The 24,134-nt window shown below is 40.0% G+C and overlaps 1 protein-coding gene across 3 annotated transcripts in view; it reads right to left on the bottom strand.

Moving 5' to 3' along the window:
• VGLL4 (vestigial like family member 4) overlaps positions 1-24,134 on the bottom strand; it is a 92,462-nt gene that overhangs the window by 18,423 nt on the left and 49,905 nt on the right. For 2 of the 3 annotated variants that reach the window (XM_080606765.1, XM_080606764.1), the window contains one exon: positions 7,206-7,395. In XM_080606765.1, the coding sequence (XP_080462891.1) occupies positions 7,206-7,395 (190 nt within the window). Of the gene's footprint in view, positions 1-6,709; positions 7,170-7,205; positions 7,396-24,134 lie in introns of those variants that run through there. The other variant, XM_080606766.1, reaches the window with a different exon arrangement.

Raw genomic sequence — 24,134 nt, forward strand, 5'->3', positions numbered from 1 at the left:
TTTACCTAGTTGGGCACCACACGTACCTTGCTGGGCACAGTTACCTAGTTGGGCACCACATGTACCTTGCGGACAAGCACCTATGCAGCACTGTGCTGCAGCGTTAGTTTGCGGTGCTGGAGGAGCTATGCGAGAAATGCACAGGCCTGCCAGGTTTCAAGCAGGCAGTGTGGACACGGGTATCTCGTTTATTCAACAGCATGGCAACTACAAAGCGTGGCGGCTTCCAGCAGAATTTTCCACCGGGGGAAGCGGCCAAACGGCTGAGGTCAAAGCCTCCGCACTTCAATCGCGGCGAGGCCCCGGCGCTCCTCTGTCGGGATAAGCCCTCGCCGACAGCCGGCCCGGCGGGGCGCAGGGCCCGCCCCGTGCCCGGCACCGCCCGCGGCCGGCAGCGCCGCGCCCCCCCCAGCCCGCCCGGGGCCTCCCGGACTTGGCGAGCGGCGGCGGCGCGGGGCCCGCCCCTCGTCACGATAAGAGTCCCGGCACGGCCCGGCCCGGCCCGGCCCGGCGGAGGGCGGCCGGCGGGTCTCTGCACCGCGCCGCAGCAGGAGGGAAAACGAAAGGCGGCTGGGCAGGCCAGCGCGTTCAGTCTGGGGGAAAAAATGCCCTTCTTCGAGTAGAGATTAATGTAGCGTTTTATTCCGATTCTTACCCTTACCGAGTCATTGTCTATAGCAACCGTGTCCATAACACTCTAATTCTCAAGAGCGCAACTTTCTAGTAAATGGTACATCTGTCAAACTGCAGGAAACATCTGGGAAAATGGTTAAATAAAAATGTGAGATTAAACCTTTGTTTCCATATGGTTATGATATACATCTAGAATATGTTTGTAAATGTTACTGGTTCTTTTCTTGCCTCTCGCTAGATATCCGGCTTTTGGCCCGGTGTTGAATTTCACCCCGGTGTAGATACATAACTTCTGCGATGTAAAATTCCCCGTTAATGAAAACAAAGAAAGGCCCCTTGGGATAAAAAACCAACAGCAGGGCTCGAGGGATGCGTGTTCTGTTCCTGCACACACAGGCTGCCTTGTTGCTCCGGTGAGCGGGTTAGGCCCTGCGCTGCGCTGCTGCCTCTGAAATGATGACACAGCTCTTCACCTCCCAGGGCAGCCTGGAGACTCAACGTACAAATGCCTATGGAAGCGTCATGCTACTTTACGAAAAGGAGGAAAATTAAAGTGGAAAACATTATATAGAAGTAGGGTTCTGGAACTAGCTAACAAAACCTTTCCATTTGCAACTTGGAGACACGTGAAAAGTGGAGAGACCTGAACTAATCCTGCCTGGTTTTTTTTGTTTGTTTGTTTCTCTCCAAATACTTAAAAAATAGGTACAAATTTTGACTGGGAGCCTATTGGTTGTGCACAGAAAGATGTGATCTGTCAAAATTTTTATTTTTTAACCCTGAAACCTCGATTTTTAACCCTGAAACCATCCATACCCAGCCTTTCACACACGTTTAGCTACAGGCTTCTGAACTGAAAGGGACTTGAGTATTTTCTGAAATGCCCCCTTGGTAAAGAACTTCTGCAAAACTCAGTGTTAAATATTAACTCAGACACATTAGCTCTTTCAAGTCAGTCTATGAAGGTTCAATTTAATCTACATTTGTTGGAAAGAAGAATTTTGTGTAGTGAGTGATCTCCATTAATAATTAGGAAAATATATCCAGTTGATTTTGGTTTGGTCCATCATTCAAGGAATGCATTGGAGAAAGGACAAAAAAAGACAAAAGAAAAAACTTGGAAAAGCAATTTGAAACCTGCTATGTAATCCTTTGACCACTGTAATCAACGACAGCCACATTGTACCAGTTTCACTAGAAGTACAGAGAATTTCAGGTTTAGAAGAATCTCTTTGAAAACACCAGGTTAATCCCTAAAATACTTTAAAGGCATATATATTCATGTCAGAAGAAGCGAGTGAAGATGCCTGCAAGCAAATGAGAGACATTGGGTGTTCTGAGTTGTTTTGTTTTGTTTTCCTAATTCCAATTTGTCACAATAAAATGACAGTGTAAACATACTTCTTAATATACCATGAATTTTGGAAACAAAAAAGGGGTAGTTAGCAGCTAAGACCGTTTCTGAAAACTGCCACACTACCTCTGCAACCCAGTTCTATATCTTTTCAAGCCCTGCTTGGAGCTGAAGCCAGCCTCTGCCACCACAGGGACCTGATTTTCTGCAGAGCATTTCAACCCTACATTCTCAGCCCAGCTCAGAAAACAGTATGGAGGAAAGTAATGGGGTCCTCCTATAAAAAGGAATATTGTTTATTAAGTACTTCAGATCTTACACAAAATTCCTTGCCTTGAGCTAGTACATGCTTGCAGAGAACACAGCTGAGCCTGCTTTGAGGAGGAGGCTGGATGAAATGATTTCCTGAGGCCTAACCTGAATTTTTATGTGATTTGCAAATCCAGGTAACTTCCAGGACAGCTTAAGACAGATTTTAAAAAAATGGCGCCAAGGTAATTTCTGCTATAGTGTTATATTTAAGTAAGCAAACTCCATTGGATATTCATGGTAAGAAACTTGTGATACACAATAGCAGCTTCCAAACTCCAGGAATCTAGCCTGGCTTTATGAATCAGATTTGCCATGGTTCTTCACTGTAACAAAAGTGAAGACACAACCTATAATTTGAAACAGAAGTCTCTGGGTCTGCTTGGCTAGGTCTAAAACTAAACATTATCTTAAGCGATACACATTAAAATAAATTATTCATGTGTAGACCTTTCTTTTAGAATAGAACAGAGCAGTTCAGTTGGAAGAGACTTTCAAAGATCGAGTCCAACCGCCTGGCCACTGCAGAGCTAACCGAAAGTTGAGGCGTATCACTGAGGGCATCACCAAATGCCTCTTGAGCGCCACCGGGCCCGGGGCCTCCGTCAGCCACCTCCCCAGCAGCCTGCGCCAGCCGCCCCATGGTGAAGAAACCTTTCCTCAGCCCGAGCCTCCCCTGGCGCTGCCTTTGCCTTCTAACTTAACGGCTGCAAAATTTTGTAATGGTTATTTTCATATAGAAATTAATATTGTGATCCTGTGCCACCATGCCAAACAGCAATTGAGACCAACAGATCAAGAGAAACATTTCATTCATAGTACTGCATGTACCGTACACAGCCCCAAACCAAAAATGCTAACTTTCAGCCCGACGTACTCTACAAGCAAAGAACAAAAATACTAGTATTCTTCAAAACACATTTAAATGGTCAGTTTTACAGACAATTTCACCAGTGACACAAAATTCGAATGCTTTTGAAGATGTCTGTGACAAATTCATTTTAACTGTAAATACAGTGATTTGAAACCACAATTTGCTAGCATACAAACTATTTTTAAAATTGCCACACCACAGCTATAAACTATTACCCATAACTGTCCCTTGTCCAAATGCAGTTCAGTTACTAATTTCTAGTTCCTAGTAAAAGCCAGAGAAGCAAAAACAGCACGGTGCCATTTCTTTTTTTTAAAAAAAAAAAAAAAAAAAAAAAAAAGAGAAAGAAAGAGAAAACGATGAGAGAAAAGAAAAAGTCAAAAATTTAAAAAAAAAAAAAAAAGGATTTTTGTGCTCTTGGCATTTACCGATGTTATTTGCTCCTTGGCAAACAAAGTGCCATGAGCAGAAACTTATCAGACCTCAGTTCCCTGCGAGGACTTTTAAGGCAGAGATGATGCCTGCTGGGAAAAGGCTGATGTCAGCTCTCAGAGCTCCCTGCAAGGATAAGGAGGCCTTTGTTTTCAGCTGAACTGTGAAAATGAGAAAATGCCTCCAGCCTGACAAACAAGAAACCCACATAACATAGGTCAGGCCTGAGACCTTCACTTAAAGGTACAACACGCTTCACTCGCGCTCCACTTACATCACAAAGCCCAGATATGGTTAATTTTACACCGGGCTTGCCATGAAATGCTAAATACACCTTGGAAATATAACAAAGAAGCTTCATCTGTTAAGAAGGACTGGTATAGCTCCAGCCACTTTACCCATACTTGTAATTCTTACATAAATCAAGTTCCTAATTACTCTTCTGTAAATCAAGGTGAATTTAGTGAGGTCATACAAAAACAGAGGCATGTTCCAACTTGGGGATTAAATAAACTCGCCTCTCCTTTACAAAGCAGCAGAAAATGAAGTACGGTACAAAGCACATTTTAGTTCAGCAGGATTATACTTCAGTGAGTGCATTTTAAAAAAAGCATTTGAGAGACAAGGAAGTATGCAATGCAAATAAAGGAATTTCATATTACAGTGCCTGTGTTTTAATTTGAGGTGGAAGTATTCATTTTTCCAAAGTGAGGAGTTATGGGTGTAATCTCTACAACCACAAAAATACAAAAGCTGTATAAATACAGTCCAGTACACAGCCACGAAGTATAGACTTTTAAAAATTAGTCTTGCAAGGTCTTGAGTATATTTTGATATCATAAAGCTAAGAATTATCTCCTCTGAAAAACAGAGCCTTTGATAAATTTGTTTTGTGCACAGGAGTTATGTTACATAGTTTAGAAACATAAGAAGATTGCCAGGGCATGTGATTTGCCCTACTCCAGAGCCCACTTCACTCCAGTAGTTGTGTTTTTCCATGATAAAAGTAAACCCGAGTACAACTCTGAAAGAACCTAATCAAAGAAGATACATAAGGCAGTTACACCTGAGCAGGGAATATCTCAAGGCTTTAAATTTCAGAACAAAAGGTTGGAATCGTTTAATAACCAACACGTTTAAATGGATTCATTCCCATTGATGCACAGTGACTGAGATGCTAGGGTACTGGTACCTAGGAGTTAACATCAAATTGCTAACATTCTGCCATCTATGATGAACCACAGCGCACAGTTCTTGTCCTATTCAATTACATTTCCACCCACAATATGCTGGTGTTAAGAGGATGAATATTCAACTGCTTCACAGTTCCACCAAGACGATCACAAAGACCCAGATGTCTGAACAAGAGATGCTTGTGGTTTTAAAGACTTCTGGCTTCCAAGCACTGCCTTCCAGATGAAAAAGATCTGTCCATTCTGGACAGTTAGAATAACTGAAGACATTCAGCTAAAGGAGTATGGATTCGAACAGCGCTATGTGGCAAAGATGCGCAGCCTGTAGCCCTGATATTGGGTGAGGCTGCTATGCCCAGAAACAGGTTTTGTATCACCAACTCCTTCGTCCTGTGCATTCAGGAGACTTCATGCTGAAAAGCTCAAAATACAGATGCTAAACCTCATCTTTGTGACTGCAAGTCACAAAAATGCATTTGTTGCCACCAAAGACACTGTGCCATCTAGTCTCCAGATTACACTGTATAAGTGATAAGGGCATCTCGTATGGATTTGCTTTTCTAAATTGAACGTTATCAAAACTGAACTTCTAGAAGCTCGAAGTCACTACAATCTGACCACCATTATTGTGCTCCACGAAATATTTCTTTCTCCAAATTAACTTCTGGTTAGTGCAAGCAAATCAAGCTTCTACAACACACTTCCCACCTCCAAAATTTTTAGGAAACTTCCACAAAGTTTGAATAATTCACTTCTATAGTTAAACCAGAATGAAAAAAAAAAAAGACTATGCAAAACATTAGAAAAGGTAACTTTACTGGTGGTGGTGTTAGGGAAACAGGAGTAAAATTCAGAGAACGTTTGTGATCTTTTCAAGATCTTGTAATACTCAGTTGAAAGAGCTGCAGCCAAATCTAACTTATAAAATAAGGTGGAAAAAAGATGGCTTGTGTACGCTATGTTAGATTGTGGTTCCTATGCAGTTGAAGGTTTAATTGAAATAGCTTAAGACATCTCACGAATACTAGGCAGACCACCACTGCCTTTTATTATCAGAAGACACACATTTCATATATGAAAGAATCTATTGAGTAAAAACGCACCACACTGGAAAAGAGTATGCGGCTTTAAAATATATCTAAGGGATCATGTGAAGTAACTGCCTGCATCTTTTAGTTTAGAACTTTGGTTGCACATGAGTCTGTTGGTTCAGACTTCATTATTTTTATGGCCTCCACTGTATAAAGTGTTATAATGTATGTAACTGCCAGCTGTGTTTTATTTCATCACTAGCATATGAATTTTTATAAATCACATCTTTTCCCACCAAGTTACATAATAATTCAAAAATGCCATAAAATTCTTCAGTTGTGTCATGTATGTATGCCACAGAAATAGAGCATATGGTTCTTTCCAGTACCACCATTTTCAGTGCCAAGAAAAGACTATAAATAGTTAAGTTTTTAGGAGAGAGAAGAAGGTATCTTGTAAATGAGAAGTCTCTCTCTGCTTGTGAGCTTTTATTGTTTTGCATTACTTCAGTGCTGGATTCCTGATTTGTAACAAATTCCAAGACTGCAGACTACAGGCCCAGCCTCTGACTAACACTATGGTGATTTATTTGAGGATAAATACCTCTGTCCGCATCTTATGACTGAACACAACAGTCCACAGCAGAGTGGAATGTAAGGAATGCAGAGGCTGTACAAGCTGAGGCAGCAGGGAACAGTGCTCAGCTATCAGGCTGCCCTGGACTGCTGAACTGCTCTGATCACTTCCTCCAGTCAAGAATGAAAGGAATTTTTTAAGCCTGTACTTCATGCCAACCAGACCTGCATTCCCAGGAATGAGAACACAGCAAGAATGGCATTTGATGATTACCCAACACATGCACCTAACTCATCAACACCTTACCTGTATGAAACATTCCACATCCAACTGTCAGAGCTGGAGCGCAATCACGCAAGTAATGTTTAGCAACAACTGCAGCTTGCCCAGTTGTCAAGGCAGACTACAGAGCAGCTGGCTCACAATCTCCTGGCCTCTGAAAAATGCAAACCACTTCTGTTTCTCCTCCTCCTGCTTCCCCACCCCCAGAGTACAGACTGCTCAGAATCTGGGGAAGTGAAACGAGCAGATTACAAAGAACAAATGAACAATGCTTTAAAAATTCAAGGTGAGAACTTATGTTTTGTTACAAATAGTTAAGTTAAACTAATTCCTGTTTCTTTCTGTTGTATGCAAACAAAACAAAACGAGTCATCACCCATCTAATCACAACAGCCTTTGTGCAGATTTTCCATACAATCTGGAACAAAGGAAAAATCTAGCACAAAGTTTAGCATGCACAGAGATGAAGAGGACAGCACTAGATTCTGTGAACCAGAGGTAATAAAAGCGAGACACTTACAGATGTGGATTGAACATTCGACTCATTTTAGAAACATGTTCATTTTCACAGTCTAGCTCATCATCCCCTTGGTCCATGCTGAGCTTTCTCTTGCTGGGGCTGATAGGAGGAGGGCCTGTTCGATGGTTGGTTAGAGCAGAGGATACTGGAAGAGACTGCATTCTGGGCTCACCTCTTAGAGCTGCTTCACCTACAGGAAGAAGACAAGTGAGGATGAACACAACAGGGAAAACAGCTAAAATAGCGGGTTTTTTTTGAAAACACTGTTGCAGAAAAATTTCCCAAACAGATGTCAGCTGTGCACAGGCACATTTGAGACATGGTCGCAGGATAAGCAAGGCATCATAAGCCATACCTTAGTGCTTCATGCTGGAACAAAGCAACCGTTGAAAAAAAGGTAATACAAGAGGGGTCAACTCACCCCCAGATAATCTGAAAGGCTGAGCTAACACATCTTTCTAACAGTATTTTTATTCAGAAGCATTCCTTCTTACAAGCTGCCATTCCAACATTGAACTTGCATTACCTCATTCTGCAAAGCACGACTATTTGCAATGAAATGTGCTTTGTTCCTTTTCTTATGGTTGTGGTATAAATTCCAGGACTACAGTTCACATTTATGCCAAATATGCAAGATCTAAAACTGAATAAGCGTTCAAATTCTCAAATTATTCTTTTTATAAAAAGCTGTCCAAAACAAGCTTCTCTGGTATATAACTATGCAAGGTAAAAATTAGGGGGGAAAATGGAACTTGCTGATGCAAGTGTAAATTTGTCCTTAAATGTCCTTCTCCGTACTTTTAAACTATGTTTGGTGCAATATACAAATGAGCACACTTTTTCAGCAGAAGAATCATAACATTTCAATTCTAAGAAAGCTGTTTTTCCACCAGGCAGACTGGTGTTAGAGTATTCAGTAGTTTATAAATTTTATGTATTTTCTGATAACACTAATCAGAAAATGCCATTCGCAGCATGTGGGAGTTACGTATAAATAATTCCAGAAATGATACAATTAGCTTGTATATAAACACGTTCACATACTGTTACTAAGCATGCATTAAATGTGACCATAGTATTTTTCCCGTTTCAATTAAATGTCTCGCTAAATGTGTAGCCTGAAGCACAGTGCTGCATTTCATCAACAGTTATGGACTTTACTGGAACTCACATCCTTACAGCCACAGGTCATATTTAGACCTCATCGGGATGTAAAAATGTTAAAAGAAAAAAAAAGTTTGGGGGGCTTCGAAGGGGGGCTTGAAGATGAATTAAACTGAACAGTGTTCCCTATTCTGGTAATATCCCTGAAACAGCTACTTTTGCTAGAGTTTAAAATTTGTATTTTTCCTATGCTGCCAGAAGCATTTTGTTTTTTTACATGGCCATAATTTCCAAAACTAAAATTAGGATAAAGTTAACTTCATCTACAGTCCTGAGGTACCTGAGAATAGAAACCTTTGTATGCCACCACACATTTTCACATCATCACTGAAGCAGACGATTTATAAAACGTTGACCTAATTCCACACACAACAAATACTATTTTGTTGGAAAAAGAACGAGTGAGGAGAAAACCTCCTGAATGTTTACCAGTAAAAATAAGCATTTTGCCAATTTAGTCAGCATAATATAAACTAGCAAATATACACTGACCTATAATACACCACAAGTCATGATTTCTATTAAAGACTCTGGCACCAGACCTAAATTGGAACTTTCCATCTCAGCTCTAAATAGTAAAAACTGTGCCCTAGTGCAGATGCTCTCAGACAGGCATCCAGACCCCTTCTGTTTGAAACAACCGAAGTGTTAGTTGGGGAGACCCCCAGGCCCCCCAAGCACCGACATATCTCAAGAGAAGCTTTTATCAAAAAGACCCCTCATTTTAAATAATCTTCCTATCAATGCAATTTCTGTATTTTTTTTCTTCAGCCTTTACATTTTGCCTAGACAGTGATCATATTCTGACACAAACTTATCCAACTTCAGAAGTAAACCACATCATACCAATTTGTCTTGGTGAAATCAAGGAATCGATCTCAAGTCTCTCTTTGATAAGAAAGTTAATACCAATGTCAAAAGATAAAACTTTTATCAATTAAGGTTTGTGATGCTTTCATCCCGCCCATATACAGTCACTCTCTCAGCAGTGTCCCAGATCACTTCTGAAGACTTGAACACAGAATTCCAGTAGAGAAGTCGCAAATTCCACGTCGGCACCTATTTCCTACTGACCTCCTGGGCTGCTCCTGGCAAGTACGCAGCCAACCTAAATGCCATGTAAGGCTGACCCTGGGGTTTACAAAAAAGACAAAATTTTCTAGACATAAAATTCTTCAAATGAACAGAGCTTCAGCTTAACGAGGCCAGGGGGCAGCGAGCAGCGGAGGGCAGGAGGAGCTCCGATCACCTCGGCCTCTTCCAGGAGCGGCTGGAGCTGCACAGCTCCTCCTCAGCAGACCCAAGGGGCTGGTGCTGAGCACTTTATGCAGCCCACCCTGAGGCACAAGGCAAGCAGGGAACAACACCAAACAGAAGAGTCCAGATAACTGGGTGAGATCAAGAGGGAAAATATCCCTACATTGCACATGGGGGTAAATCACATACACATATACTGCACCGGGAGTTCTCGTGTGGCCTGTAATTTTGATTAGGGCTAGAACTGCTTTATACTTAAATAAAAGACGACTTCTTCCCCCACTACTTTCCTCCTTCCCAAACTTGAATTTAAACCAGAGAGGGAGAAACCACAGCAGAGTCTGTGACACAAAATGCTGCTTTTCTGACTGGATTTGTCTCCCCCAGCTGACCACACTCCATGGTAACCAGACTCGCATCATACAACTGGCAAAACAACACTCTGATAAAACAACTGTGTTTTATAAAATTCCCCAAGTCTAAACTCCAGTCTTCAAAATTCATTATTGTGAAGGGTTGTGTCTGCACTGCAACCGAAAGCATAGATAGCAAACACATTTATTGTGCCTCTCATAATACTTGCTTTGTTTCAGTAAGCAGCTGGTGTAAGGCACTCTAGATCTGCTGCTTTCAGATACTTCTGTGTACAACTGTTCATACCAGTCTCTTTTTTTTCTTTTTTTTTTTTTTTTAAAGTTAGGCAACATGATAAAACACAAACAAGTAAAACCCAGATAACAACGTGACGTCGTGTCTGCCTATATACCAGTACTGCAGTAGCACACTCACTTGACAGAAGTTCATGCAGTCAGCAAGAATGTTCTTTATTTTAACCACTTAGGGGCCTAAACTGAAAGTGATTCAAACTAACACAAGCAAACTAAATGATTGTAAAAACAGCATGTCTCTTTTCAGACATAAACACCACCAGGATAGCTGAATCTTTAACATTATTTGTGTTTCTCTTGCAGTTCAGTCAGCAGTATCTGCATCCCTACTGAAACATCCATGCAATACAAACATCACAACAGCAAAAGTCATGTTTTCACAAGTGTGGATTTGACAGCAAGACACCAGAGAAGTCTTGAAGTATGTCTGAGAACTCCAGGAGTTACCAAAGACTGGGGAAAAAAAATACGCTATTTTGGCAGCTAGCTTCCTTCCTCTCTGACCTAGCAACTCTGCACTAAGAAATGGCTACCATATCCTATTCCCCCTCCCAGTTTCCTCTCTCCTGCTGGCTACCATTCATCCATAAAATCTGAGCATTAGTTACAATCCAGAAATGAAAGGCTTCATCTTTCCAGCTGAAGATTGACGTGATACAGACCTTGAAACAGACGGAAAAAAAAAAAAAAAACAACTTGAAAGAAAATCCAAGCACTGCCCTTGCCCATTTTACTTAGGATCTGACGAACAGATTTGTCCCAAGAGTAAGTTCCTGACTCACTAACTTTGCAAAAAAGCCATGAGTTGTGTGTATCAGCAGGGTCTTTACCTTTAAGAACTTGGACTGAATTACCATGACCTCAGGCCACTACTAATTAATAAAATCATAGGCATGAGTGTTTAAAAGACTTTAATTAACACGCATTACACTTTTAATTACTTTTTCCAATATCTTCATGCAGACAAACTCTCATTAGTAAAAGGAGTTACCTCATGTTCTTAGAGCCAGACATTCCCAGGATTCAATAGTACATGAAGATCTTCAAGGGCAGTTTTCTGTACTGATCCAAGACCAAAATTTAGCATCAGGATGTATGAAATATTTCTTATGAAAGGCCAGGACATTCACAAAAGCTACATATATGTGAAGAGGATACTATATAATGAAACTTGTTTCATCTTTCTACAATCACGATGAGATTAAATTGCAAATAGACTCAAATCAATTCATAAGCTATTGCATATTTTCTTCCATTATGTCAAACACAAAAGTCAGTCTGTCCCAACATGAATTGAGAAAAATGACATTAAATTTTCAATTCATGGACAAAAATTGCTTGATTTGAGATACCAGATATCAAGCAGGGAAGTCACTGTGGATTACTCAATTAAGTAAGTTATCAAAACCACTAAGAATCACAATGTAGTACCACTGAATTAATAGGCTGATTTTATCAACTGCCTAGGTTAGGTATTACTTCATAGCATATTATACATTGTAAGAGGAGCGATACCTTTGAAATTGTGAAATTCCCCAGAATTTAAGTATGCGTGAAATAATTAGGCTGTCTTAAAAGACTGTAACTTAAGGCGGATTTACTTCACTTGCATGACCAATGCAAATTAATTAATCCTTTCGGACTCCTCAGCGGTAGATCTGTTTCATTATAAAAGATACCCTAAAAAGCAGCCACAAATAATATTACTTTTATAGCTGCAGAACATTTCTATAACCCTATGCAAACAAAAGAAGTCTAAGTAAAAATATGATTTTGTATCACTACATTATTTCTGGTTTGCAGTTTTGATAAAAGGTATGATTTAGCTTAAGAAAGAATTGATTATGAGAAATACTCTGCCAAATGCTGCAAACAAGTCACAGTAGCTTGTATTTGCTTTGAAGTATATAAAACCAGGCCTACCTGGAGAGCATAATAAACCAGCAAACTACAGGAAAAACAAAAAAATAAGTATTAATGAGAACAGCCTAATCGTAAAACACTGCTATGAAACCAGATCTTGGAAATATTTTTTATGACACTTGATAGACTTCTTTCAGCAGCAAACTCACTAATTCACATATTTGACACGCATTTTACAGACTTTTTTGCAAGACGACAGAAAGCTAATTTAGGAAACCAAAAAAATCACATACACATTTACAGAAAAATTGGTAAAAGCCTGCTCTCATCAGCTTACAAAACATATGAAAGGCACTTATTACTCCTGGAACCACGCTCTGGCTACCACTGTGCAGAGATGTGTATGCCAGAAAACCCATGGCCAAAAACAAAATACAGTGATTAAACTGACTGTTCTATTCTGGCTCCTCCATCTGACCGTGCTTGCCAGTGAGGGACACGTTATGCTTGACATTGCAAGCAAGAACATAAAATAGTGACCTCTGCATTCAATCACCTCCACCCAGTTTTTCCTCCTCTCTTGTCCAAAAGACTGCACAATGCAAGGAGTCAGAATTTAGGTGCTATAAAACCACTTGCAAAGCAAGGGCACGGTTGCTTGAGGATCCACATCTTTGTTCATCATTGCTAAGTAGCACAGGCTAAAGTAAATTTCAACTTAATAGGCCTCGAAAATGCTGTATTGTATACAAAACACTAAATCGTAATAGAATGGAAAAATGGAGTCCCCAAACCTAATTGTAACTGCTCCCTCAAATGTACTATGAAAAACTGACTACATCATCTTACATTCTTTCTCATGATACTGTAACAGCACAGCTGTACGAAAATAGCACATACTCTCTGTATATAAATAGGCGTATATGGATCGGTGATTCAATTCTACGAATTAATTCATAAGCATAAGAGAAGTAAAAAGTCTCTGCTGGCCACTCAGACTAAGGCTGAAACAAATTCTCTTCACGCTGCTAACCAGGTACTTACTGTAAGAGCCTCCTTTTAATACACCTTTGGTTGTGAGTAAAAAAAAATAATAATAACTGTAAAGATATATCTTGGTAAATAGGCATGAAGTTGATGGTATGGAAAGGAGAAGGGTAGCAGATATGCCATAAGGAAGGCAGGCTGGAGCAACTTCTAACGCTCCAGTCTGGCAGAGCTCCCTGATGTCATAACACTAATCCCCAAGTACGCTTATTTCCTCTGTCAAATTTCAATTTTCACACCTCAACAATTGTGACTGTGGGGCTGTGTCGAGATCCAACACAACAATGAACTCAGGCTTAGGTCTAATTGTAGAGCATGAGAATTCTGAAAATCTCCCTTTAAGATCACAGCCCACCTAGCTAACTCTTGAAACACCTCTCTGAGCTAGCAGTCTAAATGATTGTCCTGTCTTCTGCTTAGAGTGCCTGAATTCGTGCCAACTATGGCTAAAAAAAGACACCAGTTATCTGGCAGACAAGATTTAAATGCAATCAATGCTAATTTACACTAATCTCCAAATAAATAGTCCCAATAATGTCCACAATACTTGTTACCATCAGTATCAAAAAAGGATTTCCCCCAGTTCGACTGATTTTTTTTTTGGGCTCAGAAAACAAGGTTGATCCCAAAGAACACTCCTTTGCTTGACCTTTTTGCCAGCTCTCCTGTATCAAACATTTAAAGTCAATTAAGAGGGACTAAAAGTTAACGCAGGTTACCATTTTATGTTTGCTCAACGCATTACAGAGGAACATAAAAAGAAAGGTGAGCTGCTGTGCTAAGTAGAACCACCATTAAGAGCGGGCACAGAAAGCCGCCCCTGCCTTAGTGTGGCCCTGAACGTGGGCCACCTAGCCCTGCTCAACAGCACAGGCCCGGGTATGCAACAAGAACAAGGCAGGGGATAAAAGAGAAATGAAGACAAAGGGAAAAGCATCATTTACATTTTCTGCAGCAAGCTGTGCATTTCACCTTCTGTATTTGCTTTTAGAACATGAGATTAGTATTTACTGGTCAGCAGAAAGACACATGATCCATTTAATTCCCTGGCAAAACATACTGCATCCTAAGTGCTATAAGAAGTTCTGGTGAATCCCAACACATACTCTATGTACAGAAACAGTGAAGTTTCTTCGGTGCTCAGTACTTTCTCCTTCCTGCAGTTTTAATCTCTTATGATCCCAGGTCAGTCCCCCTGGGCCAGATCCACAAGGGGAGGTGACTGTCCTCCACCCTTGGTGGCTCAAGGTAGGACACAGGCACTTTCACTTGCGACCTCATGGGAAGGCTTACTGGGGCACGTACACTTGAGAAAGTGAAAAACAAAGGCCGTGTTGATGGGTACAGTAATTCCTAACATAGAAAGTAAGTCCAGAATATGTAATTAAAACTGCCACTATGCAAAGCCTAAATAACAAACATATCATCAGCATTCAGTCTCCTTTAAGCTATTTGAAAAACTGTTACAGGGCATTCTCTCACATTTCCGATATGCTGATTTTAAAATATGCCTGATAGATAGACTTTTGTCAGCATTAAAGTATTTTTTATTAAAAGAGTAGTGTAAAACAATCAATAAAAAAATGTGAATGAAATATAACTGTATATCAACACGTTGAAGATGTTGCTTTCCACTATGATGGTTAGTGATGGTTAGTTTCCAGACCTAGGTGTTCTTTCTTTTGTCACTCAGCTAAATGCCTTACTGTGTAACATAAAAGACGGGAAAGCTGAACGGATCAAAGACTAGCCTGTCTTTCAGCAGAAACAATCAAAGCTACAAGATCTGCCATCTACTTCAAAAGTACATTTCAAAAGTCACAGCAAGGTCACAACAGAAAAAAAAAAAAAAACTGTTAGGTGCTTAAGCAGTATTTCAACATCCTAAATACCTCATAACTATGTATTTGCACACAGTGGCAAAGAGCGACAAATAGGAAAGTCAATTTGTGAAAACACAGATTCGAATAATTCTTCCTAAGCAGGCAGAAAACATTTGCTGACCTTCCCCCCCTCACACACCTTTCTTTTCTTAGATGCCGTTTCTGTTAGTAGACAGCAAGGTAGATACTCAGGTCTGAAGCAACACATTTTGCTCAGAATATTTTAGAGTGCCATATCTACATAGGCTCTGCCTAACTGGTTTTCCTTGGGCATAGCACACCTAAGTTTTCCCAGCATTCTGTCCTACTTAAAATAGACAAAATGATTGAATATGTTTGAGAACAGACTGCAAGAATGTGATACGACTTCTCAACAGATTATGCACCTTGGTTTTCTTGAAATTCCTTAAGCAATGCTAAGAGGGGTATGATCTTGTAACGTAAGTTGAACTCCAGACTATTGCACTGGGTGTCCCTTGCAGTCAGTATCTTCTATGGCAACTGTTTTTCAGACATTAATTTTGTGACGTTTTCCTGTAACATGGCCACATTAAATCCAATAAATCATACATTGTTTCTTTCATGAGTATTTGAAGCAAAATCAGCTAGGTAATTTATATATATATCCACTTATTGAAATTGGAGAGTATTATTAGATAAACTGCAATATTTTATTGTAGTTTACTATAAGCATACTCCAAACACCTTTTCTCACATTATTCTCCTTTGCTATATGTGCAAAAAAATCAGAGCATTACTAAAAGTGAGCTTTCCAAAGGAAGGTTGATATCTGATACTGCACTTTAAAGCACTGTTTCTTTTATTATTTCATTTTTCCGCAAATTGCCTGGAAGGTAGAAGGACCTTGAGAAGGAGGGCATAAATGCTGTATCTTTAAAATAAAAACACAAAAGCAAATATATTCAAAATATGTTACTAAAAGATACATATGCACAGGTGGCTCTCTCCAGAAAGGATCTGGAGAAAAGTAGGGTCACTGATTAGAACCCTGCATTGTGCGCAACTCCCGCAAAGCTTAGTGCCAAGTTCCCAGACTGGATTCCCATTTGTAGCACACAAGTGACCTTGGAATGGTGAAGAAAAAATAAAAGCCACAAAAAACAAAGAAGCCCAGACTACTACATTTTTCGCATATGGCACGTAGCCAAACAATCAAATGGCTGAAGCTGCTCCTGCCACAGGACTGGAGGGAAGGGGTTTGGAGAGAGATGCCCTTATCACACGTGTGGGCAGACACACGACCAGGAGCTGCTCCTGCCCTCATGGTCACCAGTGTGATAATCTCTTCCTAACTGAGGTGGCATCTCTTCTTGAGGAAAACTACTTTTGGCCTAATGAAAAACACAGGAAAAACTTCAACTTTGGTTTTCTGCTACATGATTGCAGCCTGTCTGAAATGGACTCACTTATTTAAGGAATACAGAGCTCCTTCAACCAGGCGGGACAGAATATTGCAGACTGCACTGCACAGTGTCAGAACAATTCCAAGCCATCTCCACAAAGAATCCTTTGTACGGTACAAAATCCCTTTGTCCTTCAAAATGGGCTCCAAAATCCCTTCTACAGAAGGAAAGAAAGAGTGAAATGACAACTGTGTAGGGCAGTCAAGCACTCTGAATCCAACAGCAAACTACACAAGCCATTCAGATAAAAAAAGATATAGTCTTCTGATCATGCTATTTACATAGAAAAAATGAGGAGGATGTGTCAGCTTGCCAATTCCTTGTGCACAGAGGTTTACTGTAACTGATGGTAGTCACTCAGTAGGCTGGGCTACAGCCAGCGTCTCTGCCTGTAAAAGAGGATAGATTTAAGTTCATCATAAGCACTACAAGGTTGAATAATACAGAACATTCAACCCACTGGCTTTGTCTTGTTCTGAGACATAATGCAATAGACTTCCTCAGATGTTGCTCACATGCAGTGTTTTAATAACCAAAAACTGTGAAGGCTTCATCTTCTAGAAAAACCCAGCCAGCGGTGTGACTCATGAGATGGAGAGGAAAGGATGTCATATAATTTCTCTGGGGGTAGCGGAGCTGATATAAAGAACACACATAAGAAAATCCCCAATATTACCATTCTTTCTTAAAGGACTGCCCTCCAAAACAAACAATCCCACCGCCACTACCCCTGAGGATAACAGATTTGAAAGTGCCATTGATAAATTCGCTTACTGCAATAATCGAGCTTGAGTTAATTAATAGCTCAGTGCTTCAGTTATCAATGTTTTCCTGGTAACATCCAAGACAGTCAGAGGCAAGAATCTTACCAAAGAGGCATCCCTACTGGGAAGGAGAGCTCCAGACCCATCGACCTGTCTGATAATTGGACTTCTCGTCCTCAAAATAGAGGCTTCTGAATACCAGATTTGTATTTTGGGCAAGGTGGGACTAAGCCACTTATCGTGTGCCGATCGGCTCTCAACAAGGGCTGTTGCACTGTTCGTCTGGAAGAAAAGAGCTGAGGCCAACATTTGGTACAGACAGGATGCTTTCCTGGCTTCACTCGAAACAACACCGGGCTGTGGGCCTTCACCCCAGGCTCCGCATCACTGCTGGAGTTGCAGGCCTCATATATGCTGCAGATCCAACTGCAAACCTCCAACACCTGTCCTGCTTCGGCCAGGTGAGCCAGATAAGCATGTCAATACCTCACATTCCTGCATGTTAACTACCTGACATTCCTGCATGTCAGTTACCTCCATCCCTGGCTCAAGCCCGGTCTCAGCAATATTCTGCTGATTTATGGTCACTTTGTATTTCAACACCAACAAGCCTGGCAATATTCCACTAAGGAAAAGGACAAAACTGATTTTATTCCTCTGACATAGCAGTTTTTAACATGTCTCGGGTCCATGACACGTAACTAAGATAAGTAGTTGATTGAAAAAAAAATCAAAATGAAGAGATCCACAGGAAAGTTTTAGGTAACCACAGAGTTCAAGAGCTTGAAAACTGTTGTTCCACTTGAAGACTCGGTTGTCCAAAACCTGGTACCAGAGAACATTATTCATTCATTTGCTTCCCAAAAGGGAAAACAGGTCCGAATTCATGCTCCCAGCCACTCCAATAGTCAGCATTACTATGTGGTGACCGAGGTTGTCAGGTTCCGAGAGAAAAGACAGCCCTGTGGCACTAAGGGATGGATGGGAGCACTGTCTAAATCATAGCTGGGCTGTTTATCTCACGAGGAGGAGGAGGATAGTTTATGGGGCCAAGTTGCAGGGTCACTTATAATACATGTTCTCTCCAAGGGAAGCCGAGATGGAGGGAGGGATTGTGTTTGCTACCAAGAAATTACATGCTGACTGGACAGCCTTTCTCACAGATTTCTGGGCACTGAAGGCTGGTTTTCCAGGGCACAAGCATATATTCACATATTTGAAGTTATCTTTACAGTCACGGGATTGGAATTGGTGACCAGTACCAAAGTTACACTCTGCTTCTCAAAGACCCTTAACTGAGGCTTCATCTTCCTCCCCCTAAAAGTACCCATCTTAAGCTGAATCTCCCTTTTGATTAACTTAGCTCCAGGCTCCTTGTTTATTTATTTCAAAGCTGCAGAAGACAACTGACTCCTGACAAAACACAACATGGGGGGGGGGGGGGGGAGTGAAGTGCAGATGGGCTGATAAAAGAGGGTAACAAAAAAAGTCATCTGTAAGTCTATCCTGCCATTCATATGAGACTAGCTCCACAGTATCCAGAAATTAAATCTCTCAGTATATTAGTATGGTTATCAATCCCCAGTTAATTATCTAATAAATCCTTCCCCGTTTACTTGAATGATGTACATCCGCAGATCTCTAACCTCCACCACATATTAAAGATGTTCCACCCCATATACACTCTGTTAAATACCACTGTGACGTGTTTGGGTTTTAATGAAACCAAATAGCCACTTCAGGTGCAGTTGGACAGTGTATTAATTTAAAAGGTTTTGAAGTACTGTGTTAGGTCATAAATGGTTTATCAGCTAGCCTTTTGCTGAGCCTTGCATTGCATGGCCACAGTTGGACAGTTATTCAGCTATTTAACTGAAGTTTCTTACACCAGCTCATCTTGTGAAGAGAAGATGAAGCTAACTGCTGGCATCGGTGGACACGTTCCTTTTATGCAACTCGACAGGGCTGAGTTAAAAGAACAGACCTGTAGAGGTCTTTGAGCCTTGTGGCTCAAAGAGGGGAACTTATAATCCTTCTATTTTATAATCTTATATCTTATAATCCTTCTATCTCCCAGTTCTTTGTAAGAACTCACTCCTGGCATCAGCTGGAAAGTCTTGACTACTTTCACTGAAACAGCTTTCATCATCTCAGTTTAGAAGGACACCACAATAGATGAACCACCGTCACAGTAATTTTAGCCCAAAATATCCTGTTCCCTCCATGACTGCTATCCAGAAAGCAAGCATCTAGTCTATATATCAGAGTCCAATTTTCAAAGATCAGAAATTTTCTCTAGTCAGTTGATTAATTATATATATATATTGCACATCTCAAACAGCTAAAAGCGCCGTTTGATTACTAAGAAATCAAAGTAAGACTCAGTGGTTATGGCTAAGCATTACAGTCAAGGCACTGCGACTGTTGCTGTCAGCTTTATCCCTGAGTTATGTGAATTTAACCAATTACAACTCTTTTTTTCCCCTCTGTAAATAAGAATAACAGTCACTATTTTGTGGGGGTAGCTGAAGGTTGACGTAATTAGACTCCTGTGAGGATTAAAAAAAAAGTACAATACATTACAGTGACTATTAAAATGTTTGTTATCACACTTGCTTCTAAACAGACTGGTTACAAAATACTTGAAACCAAAGAGAATACTGTTGAATTTACTGTACTACAAAGAAAATCTCAGTACTTCAACTAATTAGCTTTTAAAGTAAGCATTCTGTACCTCCAAGCAGTTAGTCTTAGAAATTACGACTTAAGTATTTTTGAAGGAAGAGGACTTTTTTTTTCTGATAAGCTAGATTAAATATAAAAACATTGATAAAAGAAGCTTTTTCTAAAAGACACAAACTAGTTAACATTCTGTAAATATCACTGCTAATGCTGGAATTCCTATTTTTGACACCTTTGGTAAATAGCTCGGTATGATGCCTACAGCAAGACAAGAGCAAAGTGTTCACCTCTTTAACTGTAGCCACTGGTTTTAGAGTATTCAGCAGGAAAAGTGTGCACGTCAGCATTCTCCCAGCTGGCTCTATGAGATTTAATTTACGCCGACCACAGAGTGACTGCGATAGCTCTCCGAGATGCCACAGCATGAAAACTGAAGGGTGGGGGTTAAACAAGCAGCAATGCACACCAGATGTCTGAGGAGGACATCTAAAAGATCAGGAGCACAAGGAAGCATATTTAAAAAAAAATCCCCTTCGATGCCATAAATATTTATACTAAATCCAAGAAACTGGCCGAGTTCAAACTTGCCCTATATGAATCACACAGCACTTCCCTTACCCATCTTCATTTAATGCGTTCTGGATAAAACCACCACAAAGGAGGTGTCATAGTTATGTCAACTTTTTTTTTTTTTTTTAATATATATACTAAAGAGTATTTTTTGTAAAGCTACTGCTTTTGAACAGATTACTTTCCAAAGAATATAACCAGAACAACTAAAGAGTCTTATCTTACTCGGCCAGCTCTTGTATGGTATTTACTGGTCTTCCTAGATAATTTAGATTCATAGAACTAGTTTCCTTTTGACTAGACAACACTAATTTCCTTCATAAGGCCATACAATAACAATTAGGAATACATCACACTACAGATGAATCCAACAGAGTAACCTAGAACAAAGGAATAATAATTTTCTGAAAGGTTCTACCCTGGAAGTGTCAAAACCTGCTAATTTTACAAATTTTTAAATCTACTCTCAGAAGCGAGACATACAAAACGTTAACAGCTATGCAACAAAACCAGAAGTCACAGTATCATCTCTAGAGTGCAACCAGAGCGCACTAATGCCATTTTAATGCATGTAAATACCCATTCCCCAAAAGACAACAGTTATTCCAAAATCTCCAATGACTTCGCAGCTTTGGTTTTCACTTTTCTTACACAAAGAACTGCTGTGCTTGGCACTTAGTAGATGGTAACTACAAAGACTATCAGCAATTTGGGGTTCTGTGATTTCTCATTAAAATAAAACAGTATTTCAATATTGGCTTATTCCCCTCCTACTGCAATGCCATTCACATCCTGGTGTGCTAAAAGACAGGCCAATCTACTAAACTTCTCTTACTTGTAACTACAGTTCATGTTTAAAGACCCCAAATCCATTATTTTTGCATGCTGAGGAATAACTGTTAAACCTTGTGAACCTGGGAAGCGTAATGCTGAGTGGTTTCCATGCCTGCCCTGTCAAAACGGGTTTCCAAGAAAAACTACTGTTTTTTAAACACAACAGGTTCCAAACTTTTCCTGGGAGAGCAAAGATATTTCCTGGAACCTGCTAGCAATGTTTGGAAGAATAGGAGGAAAGTTACACACTACAGAGCTTGATTCTCACAGCTGACAAATGCTCCAAAATGATGAGGAGTGAAAAAGAGTCTTTAAATAATCAAAGATGGACTCCTGCAACAATGTGAATCCTGAAAAGACAGGAGACACATTTTCTGTGATGGAACTAAATCTGTATTTACCATTGAAATCCTACTTTTCCCCCTCCTCCTATGCCCCAAAGGCTCTAACAACTTTCCACTTTATCCTGATTACCTACCATCATCAATGCACACTACATTGTAAATGTTCTTTTCCTTCAAAGACAAAATGAGGCAGAGTTTCACATAAAAAGTTTGAAGGAAAAAGATGGCCTTCACAATGCACTATGTTTAACAGGGTTTTCTTTTTTACACTAGCAATGGCAAAGTTAAAAGGCAAAGATAAAAGCAATTAGTGTTAATTAAAAAAAAAATAATAATCCGATACCAAACAGTGCCATAAAACTTTGATAAAGCAAACATTCTAAAGCTGCACTTCACACCTTTCCCCTACACAAACACACACCTATCACTTGTATTACTTTTTACCAAGAGTCTTTCAGTAATTAAACTCCTGTTAAAATGAGATATCTACATACTTTGATGAAGACTCATGGCCTCATTATTCAAGTTTCTGGATGACTTTTTCTTTAGCTAGAACCAATACTGCGGTGGTCCCAGGAGCATCCTTACTTTGGTATCACCAAGGCTATACCAGAACAGCTGTACGGAGCTCTTTCCAACAAATCAGGACACGCCAAGCTTGCCTTATCTCAGAATCAGTACCAAACTACTATCAATGTTCAAAATAAAACTCTTCCCACCCCATCCATCTGTAGCACAACGTTTACAAGTTGACAGAGATAACCCCAACTGAGACCTCAACTGCCTGTTCAAGGCTGCGCTATGCGAGATGACGTACGGCCTCCCTTGCTTTCCCACCGAGGCTCCTGAGATAGGTGCCAGCACACCCCAAGCCACATGCGCCACTGCATCGACTTGCAGGGAGAGGCTGAGCGTGTTGGGTCTTCCTTAAAAAAGTCGTTAGATGAAGCACCAAGGGAAATCTGCCTCCAGGAAATAAAACCTGTGCATCATGGCACTCGTGGTGTGTGTTACTGCACCCACAGACTTGGCGCAGTGCTTATACATCGAGCAGCGCCGTATCACACAGTCCGTTATCTTCCAAAGCGTGCGGCTTTTACCGAAAGGGAAAGGCAACAATGACTCTTTGTGTGTCAAGCAACCATCCCATGCTGAATTGTAAAGTAATTTTGAGGGAGATGATACAGACTGCACAATGAAGAAAAAATTGGCTGGTTTTAAAATTAATGTTAAAAACAAAACACTTGTGATTCTTCAACACTGAAAAAGTGTAATACAATTTTTGTAAACACTCCTCCAGAAACTTGTATTCGTCACTACCTCATGCTATTATCAGTGAAGAATTATAGGCTCTGTTCTGCTGGATTATTGTTAGTGTAAACAACTTTGCTAAATTGCTTGGCACACTGTCTGCATGCAGCATGTTAAAACTCTGTAGTCTATTCAGCCAAAATCAAATATAAAGGCCCATCTGTATTAATCCTCAAGAAGAAATTAATAGACAACTATTTTCATGCAAAGCAGATATTTAAAAAAGGCAAAACCAATACATATGGATGAACTTTTTCATTCATAATTTTAGATGCCACACAATGAAGACTGTTGTTTAAGCTCTTAGTTTTTCTCTAACAGTTCTCCATACAATACAGCACATTGTTCAAACTCTGGAGCAATTTAAGCTTTTTCAATGTCTCCTAAAATCCCTGGATTTATATCCAAAGAGACCTGGCACTGTAACAAATCTGACTTGTGAGTAACAAGTTACAGCCTTTAAGCAAATTGCTCATTAACAGAGAATTCAAGTTACTGCTACAAACCTCACTACCTTTTATCGCAGGGAAAAAAAAATGCTATCTCATCCGCTTAAAAGTTGTGGGATAAGGCTATTCTTAAGTGTTTTTTTTTGTTTTGTTTTAATTTCCTTGCTTGAATTCCCAGTACACATGCTGAACTAGCATCAAGGGTGAGGAAAACAAGAAAACTCCAAGGAAAAATGCTTAAATATGACCTAAATCTATCTTGCCTTTGCTGAATGAGGAAAATACACTTTTTTTTTTTTCTTTTTTATGTCAGTACTGAAAAGGATATTCCCAGCTTCATGCTAGGAGGAAATGAGTAAGAAAAGCCCAACTGTGAAGTTGGAGCTCTTTGTTTTTTCCTAAAGATAAGACACTGAAAAAGAAAAACCTGCAGAATGTTCTATAAATGGGGGACATTCAGTAGGTGCATCTTAATTTACATGACTTTGAACAGAGATTTTACACTTCATTACAAACAACAACACTTAATTCACTATGAAGATTTCTAGCCCATTTATTATTTCACTAATTCTTAACAGTATAGTGTTAAAGTCATTTTATATATTTAGAAACTAAACCAAACTTTGGAGTTAATAGCAGAAACTGATGTTACAACCCCAGAGTAAAATG

Source organism: Anser brachyrhynchus, assembly GCF_964034855.1.
Source record: "Anser brachyrhynchus genome assembly, chromosome: 10".
NCBI classification, from domain to species: Eukaryota; Metazoa; Chordata; class Aves; order Anseriformes; family Anatidae; genus Anser; species Anser brachyrhynchus.